The sequence below is a fragment of the Cherax quadricarinatus genome, chromosome 53 (assembly GCF_038502225.1).
Source record: "Cherax quadricarinatus isolate ZL_2023a chromosome 53, ASM3850222v1, whole genome shotgun sequence".
Taxonomy (NCBI): Eukaryota; Metazoa; Arthropoda; class Malacostraca; order Decapoda; family Parastacidae; genus Cherax; species Cherax quadricarinatus.
The window spans coordinates 18,739,479-18,762,004 of NC_091344.1; the positions used below are offsets into that span (position 1 = coordinate 18,739,479).

General features: G+C 41.7%; 1 protein-coding gene across 1 annotated transcript in view; it reads right to left on the bottom strand.

Moving 5' to 3' along the window:
• ND-15 (NADH dehydrogenase (ubiquinone) 15 kDa subunit) overlaps window positions 1-20,412 on the bottom strand; it is a 52,888-nt gene extending 32,476 nt beyond the window's left edge. The window contains exons 1-2 of the mRNA XM_053781459.2: window positions 20,321-20,412; window positions 11,591-11,742 (exon numbers count right to left, since the gene is read on the bottom strand). Of these exons, the coding sequence (XP_053637434.2) occupies window positions 11,591-11,742; window positions 20,321-20,397 (229 nt within the window). The 5' untranslated portion in view covers window positions 20,398-20,412. The remainder of the gene's footprint in view (window positions 1-11,590; window positions 11,743-20,320) is intronic.
• Window positions 20,413-22,526: the final 2,114 nt, after the last annotated feature.

Genomic DNA, 22,526 nt, shown 5'->3' on the forward strand with positions numbered 1-22,526 from the left:
ATCAGAAGGCACGAGCCAGGCAGTGATTGGCCCGTCCGAGGGTCCACCCATAAACCTGCAAGTGATCGCGGTTGCCAACAAATCCGTCTGAAGATTTGTGAGAAAAAAAAGGACATCCTCTTTCAACTGTGATTTAATGCATATGCCTAGCCAGAAGACATATATGAGAAGTCAGTAATTTATATACAGTAATGATAAAAGCAACACACACTACACCAACGAAACGATTCAATTTGGTCGCGTCCTTCTCTTGTGTCGTCAGACAACAAAGAGGAATTTACTTTCCTTGCATTTTTCCTTTTTTATATACATATTTTCGGAACGATAAATAGAGTTGGTACGTTTTCATGGCGAATGATCCCTCCTCACGGAGCTGGACTACCAAAGCCTGACGAGGATGCCTTTATCAGTGATTATGTTGCTTCATGGACCACCATCTGTCCAGAACTATTGTGCTCTCTTCTACGAACTTAATGTAACACACCGATACTCTCTCTCTCTCTCTCTCTCACACACACACACACACACACACACACACACACACACACACACACACACACACACACCACACACGTGAAGCAGTATCGCTAAATAGTGCTCCCAGGGTTTAGCGTTTTAGTGGCTGTCCCAAGATATTATTAGCGGTCATCGTACGTGAGTGAATCAGTGAACATACCTACAAGAGTGTAATAGCTTCCAAGAGTGCGAATAATGTGATAGGATCAAGAATTTTACAATTTAAATTTGAATGAAATTTGAGTGAGGGAGCTGATCAGGCTACTGGCCGCAGTGTTGACACAAAATATCCAAACAGTTAATTGGGTTAACGGTGTGATCTGAAATATTAACAAATACATATGTTGGTTGATTATAGCAGCAGTGTAGTGATAAGGTCATAAAAGAGTGATTAAGTAAATACTGAAAGTAAGAAAAAATTAGTCAATCCCCAGCTGTTGGTGTTGTGAAGGTAGCTAACATCATCAGACTTGTTATGACCATAATACTGTACTAAAGAAAAAAGAGGGAATACCAAGTCTTAAAAGAAAAAGAAAATAAAAACTTGAATGTATGATAAAGTTCCTGAAGGAGTTACAAATTGAAGGAGTTGATATCAGCCGACCAGCAGGAACCTCCATTGTTGTGCAGACGACATCACTTGCCTATTTGTGGTTAATTTTGGTTAGTGTCTAAAGTCTCAGTGTCTCGCCCTGCTGGTTGTATGCTATACCATCTCTCTCTCCCTATTTCAGTACCAGGAGATAGATAGTGGTTAGTAAATTATCTAAATATCGCCAGGTAAACTCCAGAAGTTGTGTAGCCTAGTGAACCCCCCCCCTGTTTTTCTGAGGGACAAGCTAGTAAACAAGTACGCACATACAAACACACGTGTGCACCCGTAATTATTGTTATAATAAACAGTATATATTAATAAGGAATTGAGTGAGAAAAAATAATCCTATAATCTTCAAAAAGTAAAGTAGCGTAGTGTGCGGAGATCTGGGCCGGGAGAGTACCGGTGAACCAACAACAATAACAAATAGTGTTAACGTAACCCCCCCCCCTCTTTTTCAAAGAACAAGCTAGTAAACACACACACACACAAACACAAGTGTACGCAATTAATATTATATAGTATATATTAGTGCATATTAATAAGGAATTGATTGGGAAAATTTTTCTTTTATAATCTTCAAAAGAGTAGCGTAGCCTAGTGTGCGCACGCACACACCCACACACCCCACACACCCACACACCCACACACACCCACACACACCCACACACCCACACACCCCACACACCCACACCACCCACCCACCCACACACACCCCCACACCCCCCCACACACACCCACCCACCCACACACACCCACACACCCACCCACACACACCCACACACCCACCCACACCCACCCACCCACCCACACACCCACCCACCCACACCCCCCCCACACCCCCCCACACACACCCCCACACACCCACACACACCCACACGCACACACACACACACACACACACACACACACACACACACATACACACACACATACACACACATATACACACACCCACCCACACACCCACCCACACACCCACCCACACACCCACCCACACACCCACCCACACACCCACCCACACACCCATCCACACACCCACCCCACACACTCACCCACACACCCCCCCACACCCCCCCACAAACACACACACGCAACACACACACATACACACACACAACACACACACACACACACACACACACACACACATATTGCCAGACTCACACATACACTCCCCCCCTCCCCCACCGACATCTCACTCCTTCACCTGATCCCTCCCCTCCCTCTTTCACCCTCCCCCTCCCCACCTCTCCCTCTCCCACTCACCCACTTACCACTTGATTCACTCTCCTTCCCACTCCCCCTCCCCACTACTCTCCCATATAGCCACAGTTCCTCCTCTACCTCCCCCCCACACTCTGACATATACAATACTAACCTAACATACAGAATTACATAGGTTTCCCACTCTGAGGCAATCAGGATAAAAAAAAATGGGTTGCCAGAGAGCAACAAGAAAACCCAAGGGACAGGAGGAGGGAACTGCAAAGGAAGATTGGGCAGCAGAGCTCACAAAAAGGGAACAAGAATGGGAAAAGAAACTAGAAGAACTTAGCATGAGAATGGAAGAGAGGATAGACATGGAAAGCAGGAAGTGGGAGGTGAAAGTCAAAGCAGCAGAGGCCAGGATACAGAGTTTAGAAGAGGAACTGGAAAATCTGAAACAGACTAAAGAACTAAATAACATTTTGGGATTGACAACAGAGACCGCTACCTCAGCCACAAATAAGGGGACTGTAGGGACAGAAGGAGCAAAACTGCATGTAGAAGCTCTATCAGTGGAGACTGTAGTAAATGAAAGAGCTAAGCTATATGTGGAGGCCCTAAAAGACCACAACAGAGCCCAGGGAAAGCCGAGAAGGGAAAATGACAGGCCACTGAGCCCATGTACAGTAGCTAGTGAAACTGAAGAAAGGAAAGCTGCAATGGAGGAAATCAAATTGAATGAGGGGATACACAGGGATATGCAGTGGGAGAATGAAAGGGTGAGGTCAGTCTTTGTGTATGGGCTACAGGAAGTTGAAGGGGAAACATATGAAGCAAGAAAACAAGGGGAAAAAAAAGCAATTGAAAGCATCATGAAAGTAATCGGAGAAGACGACATGACCCAGCTGGAAAATTTTCGGAGAATAGGGGGGTTTGTAAAAAAAAGAACCCGGCCAGTGAAAGTGACCTTCAAGGCAGAATCGACTCGGAACAGGATACTGTGGGAGAAAGCACGATTAAGGGACATGCCGGAATACAGGAAGGTGTATCTCGACCGCGACAGAACACAAGACGAAAGGCGGAAACTGAGAGAGATGATACAAAGGCGAAAGGAGGAAAGAGAGGGGATGGAGAAGACAGACAGGAGATCCCAGACACAGGAAGAAGATCAAATACAACCTCCCTCACAGCTTCCTATAGAAGCCTCCCAACCAGGTCAACCCCAGTGCAGCCAAACACTCTAAACCAAAACACCCATGTCATATCCAATGCCCCCACCCACTACATTACAAACTCCACCCCCACAGCAACCACCCATAGTTCCTTATCAGGTCTCCCAATTCCCCAACCCCAATACACCTCCCAGACCACAGTCTTAGAAAAGAAGTTGAAGGTATGGTATACAAATGCAGATGGAATAACAAATAAGTATGAGGAGTGGCATGAAAGAATCAAGGAGACATCCCCAGACATAATAGCACTCACAGAAACAAAACTCACCAGAATAATAACAGATTCAATCTTTCCACCCGGATATCAAATCCTCAGGAAAGACAGAGGGAGGAGAGGGGGAGGAGGAGTTGCACTGCTCATTAAAAGCCAGTGGGGTTTTGAGAAAATGGAAGGAATGGATGGCACGGGTGAAAGGGACTACTTAGTAGGAACAATCCAGTCTGAGGGACATAAGGTGATAATTGCAGTAATGTACAACCCACCACAGAACTGCAGGAGACCAAGAGAAGAATACGATGAGAGCAACAGAGCCATGGTCGACACACTAGCCGAGGTGGCCAGGAGAGCACATGTGGGGGGAGCAAAGTTACTAGTTATGGGTGATTTCAATCACAAGGAGATTGACTGGGAAAACCTGGAGCCCCATGGGGGTTCCGAAACATGGAGAGCCAAGATGATGGATGTAGTACTGGAAAACCTCATGCATCAACATGTTAGAGACACTACCAGAGAGAGAGGAGAAGATGAACCAGCAAGACTGGACCTTGTATTCACCTTGAGTAGTTCAGACATCGAGGATATCTTGTATGAAAGGCCCCTGGGAGCTAGTGATCATGTGGTTCTGTGCTTCGACTACATAGTTGAGCTCCAAGTGGAGAGAGTAGCAGGAATAGGGTGGGAAAAACCAAACTACAAAAGGGGAAACTACTCAGGCATGAGGAACTTCCTTCAAAACATTCAGTGGGAGAGGGAACTGACAGGAAAACCAGTACAAGAAATGATGGACTATGTGGCAACAAAATGCAAGGAGGCAGAGGAGAGGTTTGTTCCCAAGGGAAACAGAAATAATGGGAAGAACAGAACGAGTCCTTGGTTCACCCAAAGGTGTAGGGAGGCAAAAACTAGGTGTACTAGAGAATGGAAAAGGTACAGAAGACAGAGAACTCAGGAAAATAAAGAGATTAGCCGAAGAGCCAGAAATGAATATGCACAGATAAGAAGGGAGGCTCAGCGACAATATGAAAATGACATAGCATCGAAAGTCAAGACTGACCCGAAGCTGTTGTACAGCCACATCAGGAGGAAAACAACAGTCAAGGACCAGGTAATCAGACTGAGGAAGGGTGATGGGGAATTCACAAGAAACGACCGAGAGGTATGTCAGGAGCTCAACACGAGATTTAAAGAAGTATTTACAGTGGAAACCAGTAGGACTCCAGGAAATCAGAACAGGGGGGTACACCAGCAAGTGCTGGATGAGGTACATATAACCAAGGAGGAAGTGAAGAAGCTGCTATGCGAACTTGACACCTCAAAGGCGGTGGGACCAGACAACATCTCTCCGTGGGTCCTTAAAGAGGGAGCAGAGATATTGTGTGTGCCATTAACAAAGATCTTCAACACATCATTTGAAACTGGGCAACTCCCTGAGGTATGGAAGATGGCAAATGTAGTCCCAATTTTTAAAAAGGGAGACAGACATGAGGCACTAAACTACAGACCTGTATCACTAACGTGTATAGTATGCAAGGTCATGGAGAAGATAATCAGGAGGAGAGTGGTGGAGCACCTGGAAAGAAACAAGTGTATAATTGACAACCAGCATGGTTTCAGGGAAGGAAAATCCTGTGTCACAAACCTACTAGAGTTTTATGACAAGGTGACAGAAGTAAGACAAGAGAGAGAGGGATGGATCGACTGCATTTTTTTGGACTGCAAAAAGGCCTTCGACACAGTTCCTCACAAGAGGTTACTGAAAAAGCTAGAAGATCAGGCACACATAACAGGAAAGGCACTGCAATGGATCAGAGAATACCTGACAGGGAGGCAACAACGAGTCATGGTACGTGACGAGGTGTCAGAGTGGGCGCTTGTGACAAGCGGGGTTCCACAGGGGTCAGTCCTAGGACCTGTGCTGTTCTTGGTATATGTGAACGACATAACGGAAGGGATAGACTCAGAAGTGTCCTTGTTTGCAGATGATGTGAAGTTAATGAGAAGAATCAAATCGGATGAGGATCAGGCAGGACTACAAAGAGACCTGGACAGGCTACAAGCCTGGTCCAGAAACTGGCTCCTTGAGTTTAACCCTGCCAAATGCAAAGTCATGAAGATTGGGGAAGGGCAAAGAAGACCGCAGACACAATATAATTTAGATGGCCAAAGACTGCAAACCTCACTCAAGGAAAAAGATCTGGGGGTGAGTATAACACCGAGCATATCTCCTGAGGCGCACATAAATCAGATAACTGCTGCAGCATACGGGCGCCTGGCAAACCTACGGATAGCGTTCCGATACCTCAATAAGGAGTCGTTCAAGACACTGTATACCATTTACGTCAGGCCCATACTGGAGTATGCAGCACCAGTTTGGAATCCACACCTAGTCAAGCACGTCAAGAAATTAGAGAAAGTGCAAAGGTTTGCAACAAGACTAGTCCCAGAGCTACGGGGATTGTCGTACGAAGAAAGGTTGAGGGAAATCGGCCTGACGACACTGGAGGCCAGGAGGGTCAGGGGAGACATGATAACGACATATAAAATACTGCGCGGAATAGACACGGTGGACAAAGACAGGATGTTCCAGAGATGGGACACATACACAAGAGGTCACAATTGGAAGTTGAAGACTCAGATGAATCAAAGGGATGTTAGGAAGTATTTCTTCAGTCATAGAGTAGTCAAGTCGTGGAATAGTCTAGAAAGTGAAGTAGTGGAGGCGGGAACCATACATAGTTTTAAGGCGAGGTATGATAAAGCTCATGGAGCAGGGAGAGAGAGGACCTAGTAGCAATCAGTGAAGAGGCGGGGCCAGGAGCTATGACTCGACCCCTGCAACCACAAATAGGTGAGTACAAATAGGTGAGTACACACACACCAGGGAGCTGTGACTCGACCCCTGCAACCACAAATAGGTGAGTACACACGTCAAGAAATTAGAGAAAGTGCAAAGGTTTGCAACAAGGCTAGTTCCAGAGCTAAGGTTAAGGAAATCGGTCTGACAACACTGGAGGACAGGAGGGTCAGGGGAGACATGATAAAGACATACAAAATACTGCGTGGAATAGACAAGGCGGACAGAGACAGGAGGTTCCAGAGATGGGACACAGAAGACTCAGATGAGTCAAAGGGATGTTAGGAAGTATTTCTTCAGTCATAGAGTCGTCAGGAAGTGGAATAGCCTAGCAAGTGAAGTAGTGGAGGCAGGAACCATACATAGTTTTAAGAAGAGGTATGATAAAGCTCAGGAAGCAGAGAGAGAGAGAGGACCTAGTGGTGATCAGTGAAGAGGCGGGGCCAGGAGCTGAGTCTCGACCCCTGCAACCACAATTAGGTGAGTACACACACACATACACACCGAGAGAGTAGGCGGTGGGGAATGATCTAAAATTGTTAACAGAGACAGGACACCAGATGACAGCATAGTAAGAGACGAAGAGGGAGATAAACCAAGAAGTGAACAGGATCAAAGCTGTTGTAATATTTGATGTAACTGAGGAGTTGAACTTACGATACGAATGATATATGACAGGGAAAAGAGGCGCAGATGACAGTCTTAAAACTATAAGTGCAGAGGACCAAATAAGTGCAATGTCACATTTTCATAGAGTTACATTCAAATGGACAGAGTATTCAGAGCTACAACAGCGAGAGAGAGCTTAAGAAAAAAATAGTTTTGACAAAATTCTCCATCCCGGACACGATACTCTTATTTGTAAAAAAAGAAACGAGCATTACGAAGAGAGGAAGTTACTGAATCAGAAGTTAATGGGCAAGAAGATGAAAAGGTCAGAGGTACCCAGCGAAGAACTAGCAAAAGAAAAATAAACAGAACGATGAGAAAAGCAATTGAAATGAACTGCAATACCCCTATTTAAGCAAACAATTTTTTCTTCCTTCCCTTAGCCACCCTAGATGGAACATTTCCTACTTCCCAGTCCTCATCTCGCTGTTCTCCCCTCCTTTACCCACTTCATACTTTTCCCATTTCCTCTCCAGTCACACAATACATCTCAGCGTCCGCCTCCTATATCCTCCACACCTTCCCCTTTCGTCTCTCACTATCCAGTCCCTCTTATTCCCCACCTATCCCAGCCTTTCTCAACATTCACCCACTCCCACTGATAATTTGGCATCCAGCCCTCCCACATCCACACTTCTATACCATTACGACTGTCAAACCTACTAGGGAGAAAGCATTCATTCTTTCCCTAATAACTAATTCATATACTGGTTGAGAAATAAAGTAATACTAGTATTCCCTTCATAAGCAAGTATTTATACCATCTGAATCATAATCATAAACCTGCTAATATTTATTTAGTACTTTCAGCAAATCACATTTAAATCCAGGAGAAAAATTAAAAATACCAACATCACAATTAAAAAGATTCTGTCATCAAAAGCGTGTACAGGGTTTTACCGTAAAACAAATTATTCATAAAATACTGATGTTCAGTAATTTACTAAGGCTCTAATGTAAGTGATGAAAATTAATTAATTATTTTGACATATTTAAATTTTTAACATATAATTGATTTAGGCTGTTCACTCTACATTATATCAAATTTCCATTTACAATGGTATCATTTTACTTCATACTTTGCAGGAAATCTGCCTTTTCAACAATGAGAAATGATCAACGATGACAGCCTAGCCGTCCTACACATCACATAATGGTAGACACAAACATGCATTGAACACCAGCAAGGACAGAGACACCAACGTACAGAAGGCAACATCCACCCTGGTCACAGAAGCTTTTTTGGGGAGATCCATGATGCTTCACACAGTATTTGCGTATTGCACTTCTCCTATTGCGAAATCCCTAAACCAGTGAACAGAAGTGAGGACATTTTCGAGTGATAATATTTTTATTAAAGTTTTATTTATTATCTGCAAATTATCTTATTTTTATTTGTCTTATGTTTAACAAATGTTTAATTAGCATGTCGTAACTATCTATCTTGATTAATGAGACACTTGAGCAACATTCGAGAAAAAAGATACATTATCTATCTGCTATTAACTGTATTCTGCTAAATTTAGCAATATAGCAGCACTTCAGAGGAGTACAGTACAGTAACGCACAAGAAAAGTACAGTACAGTAACGCACAAGAAAAGTACAGTACAGTAACGCACAAGAAAAGTACAGTACAGTAACGCACAAGAAAAGTACAGTACAGTAACGCACAAGAAAAGTACAGTACAGTAACGCACAAGAAAAGTACAGTACAGTAACGCACAAGAAAAGTACAGTACAGTAACGCACAAGAAAAGTACAGTACAGTAACGCACAAGAAAAGTACAGTACAGTAACGCACAAGAAAAGTACAGTACAGTAACGCACAAGAAAAGTACAGTACAGTAACGCACAAGAAAAGTACAGTACAGTAACGCACAAGAAAAGTACAGTACAGTAACGCACAAGAAAAGTACAGTACAGTAACGCACAAGAAAAGTACAGTACAGTAACGCACAAGAAAAGTACAGTACAGTAACGCACAAGAAAAGTACAGTACAGTAACGCACAAGAAAAGTACAGTACAGTAACGCACAAGAAAAGTACAGTACAGTAACGCACAAGAAAAGTACAGTACAGTAACGCACAAGAAAAGTACAGTACAGTAACGCACAAGAAAAGTACAGTAACGCACAAGAAAAGTACAGTACAGTAACGCACAAGAAAAGTACAGTACAGTAACGCACAAGAAAAGTACAGTACAGTAACGCACAAGAAAAGTACAGTACAGTAACGCACAAGAAAAGTACAGTACAGTAACGCACAAGAAAAGTACAGTACAGTAACGCACAAGAAAAGTACAGTACAGTAAAGCACAAGAAAAGTACAGTACAGTAACGCACAAGAAAAGTCCAGTACAGTACAGTAACGCACAAGAAAAGTACAGTACAGTAACGCACAAGAAAAGTACAGTACAGTAACGCACAAGAAAAGTACAGTACAGTAACGCACAAGAAAAGTACAGTACAGTAACGCACAAGAAAAGTACAGTACAGTAACGCACAAGAAAAGTACAGTACAGTAACGCACAATAAAAGTACAGTACAGTAACGCACAAGAAAAGTACAGTACAGTAACGCACAAGAAAAGTACAGTACAGTAACGCACAAGAAAAGTACAGTACAGTAACGCACAAGAAAAGTACAGTACAGTAACGCACAAGAAAAGTAGAATACAATACGCATAAGAAAAGAACTGTACAGTAAAGCTAACGAAAAGTACGTTACACTTAACGGTACAGTAACAGAAAATGAAAGTACTATTACACATAAGAACTGTACAGTAATTCAAGAAAACTACAGTTACACGCATAAAGTGAGAGTATCAGAGACATTAACAGAGGGTTCTAGTGGCCAGGTTGTGGGATCGACCGTTGAAATCCTTTTCGTCAGGAGGTCCAGTCTCCAAAATTGTTGTCTTTATTGTCTTCCCCGAGATTTTTGTTTTTTTGCTTGTTACTGTGAATGTTTTTTCTCCTTAGTACAGAGAAGATGAGACACATGAATGTGTAAACAATTACAAAGTGAGACTTCTTTAATTAATGAATAATTATTTCTGGTTACTTCTTATTTTCCATAAGATAATTGTTATGTGCATTTCTTGCTGCATCCAAAATAAATTTCTCTCAGTTGTTACTTCTTTATATTTTTAATTAAGGATATTCATATATCCTGTTCTATATACTACATATACTAAACTATACTATACGATATAAATACTATGTACTATATGAATACTATATCCTATATAAATACTATATACTATATAAATACTATATACAATATATCAGCATACTCTATCACATTTATTCAAAAATCTATTAAAATTTATACTTAAGAATTTAATTATCTCACATTCATTGGCTGAACATCAGAGTTTATTTGTGACAACTGTGTGAGACAGTGTAGATATATGTGTATGAGAATAGGTGCACATGAGTGAGTGGCATTTGAGTTTGTATACATACTAGTGAGACGAGAGCATTATGTGTGTTGTAACTTGCGTATGCGCTTGTACTCACCTAGTTGTGGTTGCGGGGGTCGATTCACAGCTCCTGGCACCGCCTCTTCAACTGGCCGATACCCGGTCACTCTTCCCGCTCCGTGTGTGTGTGTGTGTGTGTGTGTGTGTGTGTGTGTGTGTGTGTGTGTGTGTGTGTGTGTGTGTGTGTCTGTGTGTGTGTGTCTGTGTGTGTGTGTCTGTGTGTGTGTGTCTGTGTGTCTGTGTCTGTGTGTCTGTGTCTGTGTGTCTGTGTCTGTGTGTCTGTGTGTGGCGCATGTGCAAAGGTACATAAATATTTGTGTGACTGTACACACATGCTTACTTGTGGACATTTGAGTGCCGGGTCTATAAAAAAATTGAGCGATTTACAACAAAAGAGGAAGCTGATAACTTTTTCTTGCAGATTTCTTGGTGGGTAAATATAGATTATCTAATTGACAGAGATATACACACAGTACAACGTTCACACATACACTTATACAGCCACGTAAGTTAAAATAAAAGCAATTAGCATAAACACATTATGAAATATAAATACAAGTTAGAGATTTTTAATAAGTAACCTCAACCTGGTGGGTGAGTTGGCTGGGCGCTTCGTCTTGTCTAGCTGGTCTACTGTTCCAGGCTGTCTTGGTGGGTGTAATTACAGGAAGCAGTTTTCTGTGTGTCCCCTCCTGTAATTCCACCCACCTGGACAGTCTCTACAGTAGACCAGCTAGACGAGACGAAGTTCTCATCCGGCAAAGTCATTGGGAAGGGGCCAAAAACCTTAGGGAAGTAGGGAACCACTGACCAGGGAAATATAAAGTGCGGCGCCTGGGGAAGTGAGGAAGGAAGTTCACCTGGGGGGGACACAGATGAACTTCTGTAGACACGGAACTAGGGAAAGCACTTGACGTGAGGAGTGTGGAAGGGCTGACATCTGGGGGTCCCATGGATGGAGACCTGGAAACACGAACCAGAAGGTAAGCAAAGAGAAGGCAAAATAAAGAGGGGCAGTACCTTGGAAAAGTGGGAAAGAGATATTACCTGAGGGGACACAGGTGGACTCCCGGACACATGGATCTGAGGGAACCCCCAAGATGGTAGAGAGAGGGAAGGGTGGACCTTAAAGACGAACCACTGGCCTCCAGGTGGCAGGGTCTGGTAACTCAGGGATAACTCTGAGGCTGACAGTGGTCGCATACTTTTTTATTATTTTATTATTTTTTTAATGAAGACATAGAAGAGAATTTTTTTAGTTTCAGGGTGTTAAATAGTGATATGGACAAGTTAGTATTGGAGGCAAACTTTATTACAGCAACATAAAAACAACACCATATGAACATATAAGAACAAAAGAATAACACACAAAACAAAATATGACAGTAACATACAGAACATTCATGCAGAACAGTCAGGTTAGGAAGGTTTACAAGTAACAACAACATTGTTCATTCACAGTCGACGGTATCGCTGCTTCACGTAACGTAACGGATATTTTATGTTGCCCATACACAGAGTTTTCTGACATAAACAGATCACAAAATACCCTCAGATCTCAGAGTATCTGTGACTTCTTGTATATCACAGCAGCAGATAGATGAGATAATGAGAGGTGCGTCCAGTGAGGATAGTGAAAAATAGTTTAAACAAAATAGAATCTGCAACGATCGTCATGTCGGTGAAGAATGAAACAAAAGCCAGTTAAAATTTTGTGTGTAATACATAAGTGATTTTATGTTATACATATTTTATTTTTTGGAAATGTGTGAAAATGAGTGTACGGGCGTAACTGCTTATGAAACTACCAGATTATGGAGACGACTCTTTGGTTCGTGTGAATGTGAATGCTAATGTCACTGGAGAGGTCTGGCTGGATGTCTTATATGCAATGGAACAGAGTTTGATCATCCAGATTCTTTCCACATTTACCATAGTTGAAGAAGAAAACGTAGTAGGCAAAGATACTGAAATCCTGGTTGTCGAGACCGTAGACTTTATTGGTGTTTATTCTCCTTCAAATGTTCTATGATGCCCGTGAGGGGCTCCGGATCCAAGGAATTGATTATCTCCCAGTACCATTATTATTATTATTATTATTATTATTATTATTATTATTATTATTATTATTAAATGCTTGTAGTTAAATATGTGTTTATAAGTTTGTGGTATAAACCTTGGTAATAAATACCGACAAGTTGGTTTAGAAACACACGTAAGCAAACACTATAACATATTTATTAGAAAACGTTTCGGTCCTGGGACCTTGATCACTTCTAACATACAGAGGTAGAAAGACATTATATATATATAGGCGGAGAGTGAGATGTGATGCACGTGACCTGAGGAATGTTATAAGAACATAAGAATGGAGGAACACTGCAGAAGGCCCACCGGCCCATGCGAGGCAGATCCTTATCAAAACAACCTCTGACTATGATGAGGACGGGTAGACGATGAAATCATGTGACTCCTGTGTTGTTGGGTTGGTGCTGCTTAAGTATCATGTATGCCAATGTTTTTGAAATTTTGTAGTTTCCAGTGTTGCGTTCTATAGTGTCGGTGACGGTGATTAGTGAGGCTTCTAGGCACCGTCGGCGTCTGAGGTCTGGTTCGGTGAGAACGAGTTGTGCCTCGTTCCAGTTCATCAAATGCCCCGTGGAGTCTCTGTGGAGGACACAGGCGTACCTTACATCGTCTCTGTTAGAGGCATTTCGATGCTCATTCAGGCGGACTGCAAGATCTCTGCCTGTCTCGCCTACATATTTCTTGGGACAGAACCCACAGGGGATAGTGTAGACGCCTGCTGTAGAAGTTAGAGGTGTGGGGCTGCGTTTAGTAGTGAGGTCTTTGATAGAGGATGTGTTTATGGTGGAAACGTTGATGTTACTCATAGCAAGTGCCCGGCGAGTATTCGTGGCAACATCGCCACATGGGAGTACTATGAACTGTTTAGGGGGCTGTTCCATGGGCGGTTTGTTGAGGATAGCTTGTGCCTTGAGTCTGCAATCTCGGATGAAGAAAGATGGGAACTGAAGACGTGTAAAGGCTTGTGTTATGTAAGTGCATTCTTCTTCTAGAAAACAAGGGCTGGAGATGCGAAGAGCTCTCAAGAAGAAGCCAATGAGGACTCCTCTCTTAGTGCGGGTATCTTGGTGTGAATAAAAGTGTACAAGATCGTCCTTGTTGGAGACAGAGAAATTCAGCATCCTCATTCCCAACACCGTTACCTGGCTAAGATACGTTGATGATATATTGGTTTTCTATCCGAGACGTCTCAATATCCAGGCCCTTCTCAACAAGATCAATGCAGTTGAACCATCAATAAAGTTTACACTTGAACTCGAAAATGATGGCAAACTTCCTTTCCTCGACGTTCTACTGTGCAGATCTCCCGACAGTGACAAACTTCTCTTCAAAGTGTATAGAAAACCTACCAACAAGGACGATTTTATTCACACCAAGATACCCGCACTAAGAGAGGAGTCCTCATTGGCTTCTTCTTGAGAGCTCTTCGCATCTTCAGCCCTTGTTTTCTAGAAGAAGAATGCACTTACATAACACAAGCCTTTACACGTCTTCAGTTCCCATCTTTCTTCATCCGAGATTGCAGACTCAAGGCACAAGCTATCCTCAACAAACCGCCCATGGAACAGCCCCCTAAACAGTTCATAGTACTCCCATGTGGCGATGTTGCCACGAATACTCGCCGGGCACTTGCTATGAGTAACATCAACGTTTCCACCATAAACACATCCTCTATCAAAGACCTCACTACTAAACGCAGCCCCACACCTCTAACTTCTACAGCAGGCGTCTACACTATCCCCTGTGGGTTCTGTCCCAAGAAATATGTAGGCGAGACAGGCAGAGATCTTGCAGTCCGCCTGAATGAGCATCGAAATGCCTCTAACAGAGACGATGTAAGGTACGCCTGTGTCCTCCACAGAGACTCCACGGGGCATTTGATGAACTGGAACGAGGCACAACTCGTTCTCACCGAACCAGACCTCAGACGCCGACGGTGCCTAGAAGCCTCACTAATCACCGTCACCGACACTATAGAACGCAACACTGGAAACTACAAAATTTCAAAAACATTGGCATACATGATACTTAAGCAGCACCAACCCAACAACACAGGAGTCACATGATTTCATCGTCTACCCGTCCTCATCATAGGCAGAGGTTGTTTTGATAAGGACCTGCCTCGCATGGGCCGGTGGGCCTTCTGCAGTGTTCCTCCATTCTTATGTTCTTATGACATTCCTCAGGTCACGTGCGTCACATCTCACTCTCCGCCTATATATATAATGTCTTTCTACCTCTGTATGTTAGAAGTGATCAAGGTCCCAGGACCGAAACGTTTTCTAATAAATATGTTATAGTGTTTGCTTACGTGTCTTTCTAAACCATAAGTTTATGTATTTTGACGGAATTTAGCCTCTCTAAAAGCCGAGGAAAATGGAAGTTAAGAAATTAGAAGCATTGAATAATAACAATGTGAAGGTGAAGGCAATAAAATACATGATGGAAAATTAGGAACATCAGGCTAACCCCGGGGACACTAAATCACACACACACACACAAGAAGAAGTATGATAAAGCTCATGGAGCAGGAAGAGTGACCTATCAGCGGCCAGTGAAGAGGCGGGGACAGGAGCTGTGAATCGACCCCTGCAACCACAACTAGGTGAGTACACACACAATTAACCAAGCACTCGGCTAATTTCACTCCGTTCAGCGAATAAAAAGACACACTACCGAGGCTGGAACAATACACAAATAACCAGACTTAGACTGTTACCAATTGGTCTAGTTGAGTTATTTGTGTGTTATATCTAGTCCTCGCCCTCACACTGGTGTTACCACACCAGTTCAACCAAGATGTGAAAGGAAACACATATTCGCCCTCTGCATCTTTCCATCCTCCTCACCACACTGTCCACTCCTTATTTATTCTACCTAGCTTCCTTCTCCTCCCTTTCTTTCCCTCAAAATCCACTTCTCCCTTTATTAACTCTCCTTTCTCTCCGGCTCCTCTTCTCCCTCCTCTAACTCATCTTGTTCCCTTCCCAACTTCTCTCACTTTTCATTCAACTTTTTATATGTTTCTCGACATTCCCTTTTTTTCCATTACCTTCCTCTTACATTTTCCTCTCCTGCTCCTCTCTACTCCTTCCATTTCTCTCATTTCCCTCCTTATTGTTCCCTCTTGCCACTACTCCGACCTCGCAGCCCTCTAAGTCAGGAGGACCAAGGAAGACATTATTAAGACGTAGAAGATCCTTGAAAGACGTAATTAGGCAGAGCGAGTATTTGAAAGAAGAGAACCGAGTACAAGAAGAATATTTGATAGAAGAAGACCTTGTACAAGAGGTATATTTGAAAGTAAAGAACCGGGTAAAAAGAAAACAAAAAAAAAATGGAAAATAAAAATGCATTTGGATGAAGGGGTCGTGAACGCAGATTCCGTACTCAGTTTAAAGAGTAGGTACGACAGTGGCTATTGCACCAGGAATAGTTTGTTACACACACACACACACACACACACACACACACACACACACATACATACATACGTAGCTAGCACATGAAATACAATTTGAACCAGTTCTAATTGTCTTTCGTAAAACCCACATATGCATGTAATTCATTACGGTAATGAGACCGACAATTTAATTAAATCATTAACGTAACTGGTCAAAAACAAACCTAGCAAAGATCTAATTGATAATTTTGGCATAATTACCGACAATATGTAAATTAAAAGGACACAAGTGCAACTAATGTGACATTATATTGTGGCAACGTTTCACTCTCCAGGAGCTTTGTCAAGCCGTTACAAACAATACATGGACACAGAGGGTATATATAGGCATAGAGTGAGGTGTAATACTAGTGGTGGTGGTGGTGGTGGTGGTGGTAGTAGTAGTAGTAGTAGTAGTAGTAGTAGTAGTAGTAGTAGTAGTAGTAGTAGTAATAGTAGTAGTAGTAATAGTAGTAGTAGTAGTAGTAGTAATAGTAGTAGTAATAGTAGTAGTAATAGTAGTAGTAATAGTAGTAGTAATAGTAGTAGTAGTAATAGTAGTAGTAGTAATAGTAGTAGTAGTAATAGTAGTAGTAGTAGTAGTAGTAGTAGTAGTAGTAGTAGTAGTAGTAGTAGTAGTAGTAACACAATATGGTAGAATAATTAACTTGCACTTGAGTAAAATGATATAATGGCTATTACATGTGTAGCATAAAAATAGGTTAGATAAATATTTCTATTGAAGGTTGGATTAAGAACATAAGAAAGAAGGAACACTCAACAGGTCTACTGACCCATGTGGAGCAGGTCCATGTTCCCCCCCCCCTGATTAGCCCAATGACCCCCCCCCGGATTAGCCCAATGACCCACCCAGTCTGGCCACCTCCGCTCAGGGAAGGAGCACGGAACCAGACCCAGCAGCACAAGCTAGATTAGAGGAGGCCTGTTTCAGTGTTCATCATCTGTAATATTCTTGTGTAGTATTAGCAGGAGAGACTGTGTGATGGCAGGGTTTACTGTTCTCAGAAGGATTCTTGCTAAGACTTCAGAGATAGTGAAGCTGCCTTTGTTTTGTTTAACAGTATTAGAAACAGCGATTAGTACTGATTCAAGGCACTTGCGTCAGCGGAAATTAGTTTGAGATGAATGGTGGAATTTCGGTGTTGTACGCAGGTGTTGCTCAGGTTATCGTTCCTACATGCATAGATGTGTTCATTGAGGCGGGTCTCGAGGTTTCTTGCTGTTTCACCTACACAAATCCCGGCGTTGACTGGTTCGTGGTGCTTGGATTTCGTCCTGGTTAGATCCTTTATTGAAGTGCTGGAAGCGATGGCGGCTCTAGTGTTACCTTGTGCAAGTACTTTACGTTCAATGCAACTTAAGATTCCAAGTTTACCGGAAACCTACAAAAAAAATCTCACACATATCTATTCCAGTCAAGATACTAAAAACCAAAAGAGGCCTCATCATCGGATTCTTCCTAAAAGCGTTCTGAATTTACAGTCCTGAGTTTCTTGACGAGGAATATACATACATTCAGAATAAGGTTCAGCTAAAGTTTGGGTTACAAACAATGCAGGTTACTGATATACTTGTGTTGCCGAGTACCTGGAGACCTGGAGTTTATCTGGGGAGGGTTTAGGGGGTCAACGCTCCCGCGGCTCGGTCTGAGACCAGGCCTTGTGGTGGATCAGGGTCTGATCAACCAGGCTGTTACTGCTGAACACTCGCAAACTGACGTACGAACCACAACCCGGTTGGTCAGGTACTGACCAGTAGAGATGTACCTCTGCTGTAAACAAAATAAAGAGAATATTAGTGAAGCTGTCTGTTTGGGTTATAGCATCCTCTTGGAACATGCAGTAACAAAGTTGAAACAACGTCTGAGTGAAGGACTAGTCCCCATCACGCTGGAACATGCGGGAACATAGTGGTAACAAGCTCTGAGTGAAGGACTAGTCCCCATCACGCTGGAACATGCGGGAACATAGTGGTAACAAGCTCTGAGTGAAGGACTAGTCCCCATCACGCTGGAACATGCGGGAACATAGTGGTAACAAGCTCTGAGTGAAGGACTAGTCCCCATCACGCTGGAACATGCGGGAACATAGTGGTAACAAGCTCTGAGTGAAGAACAGCTCACATCCTCTGATCGGCAAGTAGCCATTTTTTTCTCTCTGACGCTCTGTCTGTCTGTCTGTCTGTCTGTCTCTCTCTCTCTCTCTGTCTGTCTCTCTCTCTCTCTTTCTTTCCCTGCTCTTCCTTTCGTTCTTCTTTTTCCCTTTATTTCTCTATCCACTTCGCTCTAAAACATAAAACACTCTTATAATCCCTAAGTTTTTACCTCATTCAAAGGAACTCTTTTGAGTAAACGAGAAAAATAAACACAGTCATTTATCATTTAAAAAATAAACACAAACAATATAAACTATTCAAATAAGATTCGACTCTGTTTATTTTTACAACATTGAACTTTGATTAAAATTGCTGACTGAAGTTTCAGCTCCGGCGTCTAATTCTCTTCTTGTCCGAAGTTTTAATGATCCTGAGAGTGATAACAACATATATATATATATATATATATATATATATATATATATATATATATATATATATACACACACACACAAACACAGCCACACACAAATTCCAATTTAATCGGGGTTTTTCGATCTGTAATGTTAGTGAAGTATACCTCACAGACTTGTTCAATCCCAGAACCGAGTTGAATATGGTTTCAGCACTGCTGTCAGCCACATGACTCAAAATTTTCACTGCACCTATAGCAACAAGTTGCCATGGGTCGTGTTCTCTCCATCCTATTTTCTCTGAGTGCAGAGTGATGCACCGGGTCTCAGGGACGCCGCCAGCCAGGTTCACATGGGTAGATCTAGTGAGCCCAGGGAAAAAAGCTCTCTCAAACATCAGCAAGTGATGTTTTATGTGCTGTGGTTTTATATGTTGTGGGAGTGGTAAGTGAACCAGAAGAATTTACATATTTTCTTGCTGATTTGGGATCTGATTTGACGCTTCAGGTGTTCTTTTGCTTATAGTTCTCCGGCGGGTGTTTATCGTAGGTTGGTAGACAGCAACCACCCAGGGAGGTACTACCGTTCTGCCAAGTGAGTGTAAAACGAAAGCCTGTAATTGTTTTACATAATGGTAGGATTGCTGGTGTCTTTTGTCTGTCTCATAAACATGCAAGATTTCAGGTACATTTTGCTACTTCTACTTACACTTGGGTCACACTACACATACATGTACAAGCATATATATACACACACACCCCTCTGGGTTTTCTGCTATTTTCTTTCTAGTTCTTGTTCTTGTTTATTTCCTCTTATCTCCATGGGGAAGTGGAACAGAATTCTTCCTCCGTAAGCCATGCGTGTTGTAAGAGGCGACTAAAATGCCGAGAGCAAGGGGCTAGTAACCCCTTCTCCTGTATAAATTACTAAATTTGAAAAGAGAAACTTTTGTTTTTCTTTTTGGGCCACCCTGCCTTGGTGGGATACTGCCGGTTTGTTGAAAGAAAGATATATATATATATATATATATATATATATATATATATATATATACATATATATATATATATATATATATATATATATATATTAAAATATTTATAAAATTATTATTAAAAATTTCAAAATTATTATTAGCAGTAATAGGTTATTATTATTATTATTATTATTATTATTATTATTATTATTATTACGAAGCGTCGTTTAATCCTTACATAATTACATTTTTATTTTTAATTGTATTTACTTATTTTTTTAAATTAATTGTAGTAAATACTGTATTTCTCTTATATTATAATACACAAATTTACAATTTAATCATTGTTAAATTCTCATTATTGTCTTCTATATCTCTGATAACCTCTGTTATTTAAACTCATTTCTAAATTCACTCTTAAACTATTACTCTTTTGATACTTATCCGTACTTATTTTATAGTTACTATTAAGCTCATTTAAATATAAATACATTTCTGTAAACTCACTTGAATACTTCAGCGTGTTCCGTGTTTACGAGACTCTGCACGCGGCTTCCCAGTAAAATAAGTGCGTGTAAATTCATGGTGTCCGGGAATCTGATTGGAGTCGATTTTTAGTGTCTGCTGCTTGGCATTAAGGTTGACTGAGGAGGATCTCGGCTTCATCTCAATGCCTTGATGAAGCAGCGCTCCTGGAAGACACGAGAAGTTGTGAGAGTTATTCAACGCCAAACGTGCGTTAATAGTTTTAGTGTCAATATAATGTTTACAGATACTACCTAATATGCAAAAAGTTTGTTTCCCCGGTGTTGCTGTGTCAGACAAGTATAATAATATAATTGATGTATAATACCAAGCTGATAACTAAGCCACATGTACAACACCTCAGTATCATTATTTTGAAGACGTTTCGTTAACCTGTGACTTGTTTAATTCTGGACAGAAATTTCTTACTAGACACTCTAGAAGATGAGTTAATCAGTCCCTTAGCCTTGATGGGTGTTCAATCCTTACCCATGATTAATCTGAAGCAGAGGCAGGAGGATGGACACTTATATACTAGAACCTGAAGAGAAGTGCAGCAGATGAAGGCATCGTTACAGACGGGCGGGGCACATTAGTGGAAGTAGGTTATGCCCGCGAGTTGCCAGAATTAGTAAACATATAAGAACATAAGAACATAAGAAAGGAGGAACACTGCAGCAGGCCTGTTGGCCCATACTAGGCAGGTCCTTTACAATTCATCCCACTAACAAACATTTGACCAACCCAATTTTCAATGCCACCCAAGAAACAAGCTCCGATGTGCAAGTCCCTCTCAAATCCAACCCCTCCCACTCATGTACTTATCCAACCTAAATTTGAAACTACCCAAAGTCCTAGCCTCAATAACCCAACTAGGTAGACTGTTCCACTCATCAACTACCCTATTTCCAAACCAATACTTTCCTATGTCCTTTCTAAATCTAAACTTATCTAATTTAAATCCATTACTGCGGGTTCTCTCTTGGAGAGATATCCTCAAGACCTTATTAATATCCCCTTTATTAATACCTATCTTCCACTTATACACTTCGATCAGGTCTCCCCTCATTCTTCGTCTAACAAGTGAATGTAACTTAAGAGTCTTCAATCTTTCTTCATAGGGAAGATTTCTAATGCTATGTATTAATTTAGTCATCCTACGCTGAATGTTTTCTAACGAATTTATGTCCATTCTGTAATATGGAGACCAGAATTGAGCTGCATAATCTAGGTGAGGCCTTACTAATGATGTATAAAGCTGCAGTATGACCTCTGGACTTCTGTTGCTTACACTTCTTGATATAAATCCCAGTAATCTATTTGCCTTATTACGTACGCTCAGGCATTGCTGTCTTGGTTTAAGGTTGCTGCTTACCATAACCCCCAAGTCCTTTTCGCAATCTGTATGGCTAAGTTCTACATTATTTAACTTATAAGTGCTAGGGTTATGGACACTCCCGAGCTTCAGAACCTTGCATTTATCTACATTGAACTGCATTTGCCACTTTTCTGACCAAGAGTAGAGTTTGTCTAAATCCTCCTGAAGTTCCCTAACATCTACGTTTGAATCAATTATCCTACCTATCTTCGTGTCATCGGCGAATTTGCTCATATCACTAGTAATTCCTTCATCAAGATCATTGATATATATTATAAACAACAACACTTGTTACTGATCCTCACTCGGATTTAACCCCATTTATGGACACTCTCTGCTTCCTGTCTGTGAGCCATGATTCGATCCACGAGAGCACCCTTCCCCCAATGCCATGAGGTGCTACTTTCTTCAACAGTCTTTGGTGCGGAACTCTATCAAATGCCTTACTAAAATCTAAGTAAACAATATCAGATTCTTCATCGTGGTCAACAGCCTCAAAAGCTTTACTGAAGAAAGTTAATAAATTAGTTAGACAAGACCGGCCTCTTGTGAATCCATGCTGAGTATCCTTAATCAAGCTATGCTTATCGAGATGGCTTCTTATAATCTGAGCTATAATTGACTCTAGTAATTTGCCTACAATTGAGGTCAGGCTTATTGGGCGGTAATTTGACGGTAACGACCTGTCCCCTGTTTTAAAAATAGGAATTACATTAGCCATCTTCCACATATCAGACACTACACCTGTTTGAAGAGATAAATTAAAAATATTAGTTAATGATTCACAGATTTCCATTTTGCATTCCTTAA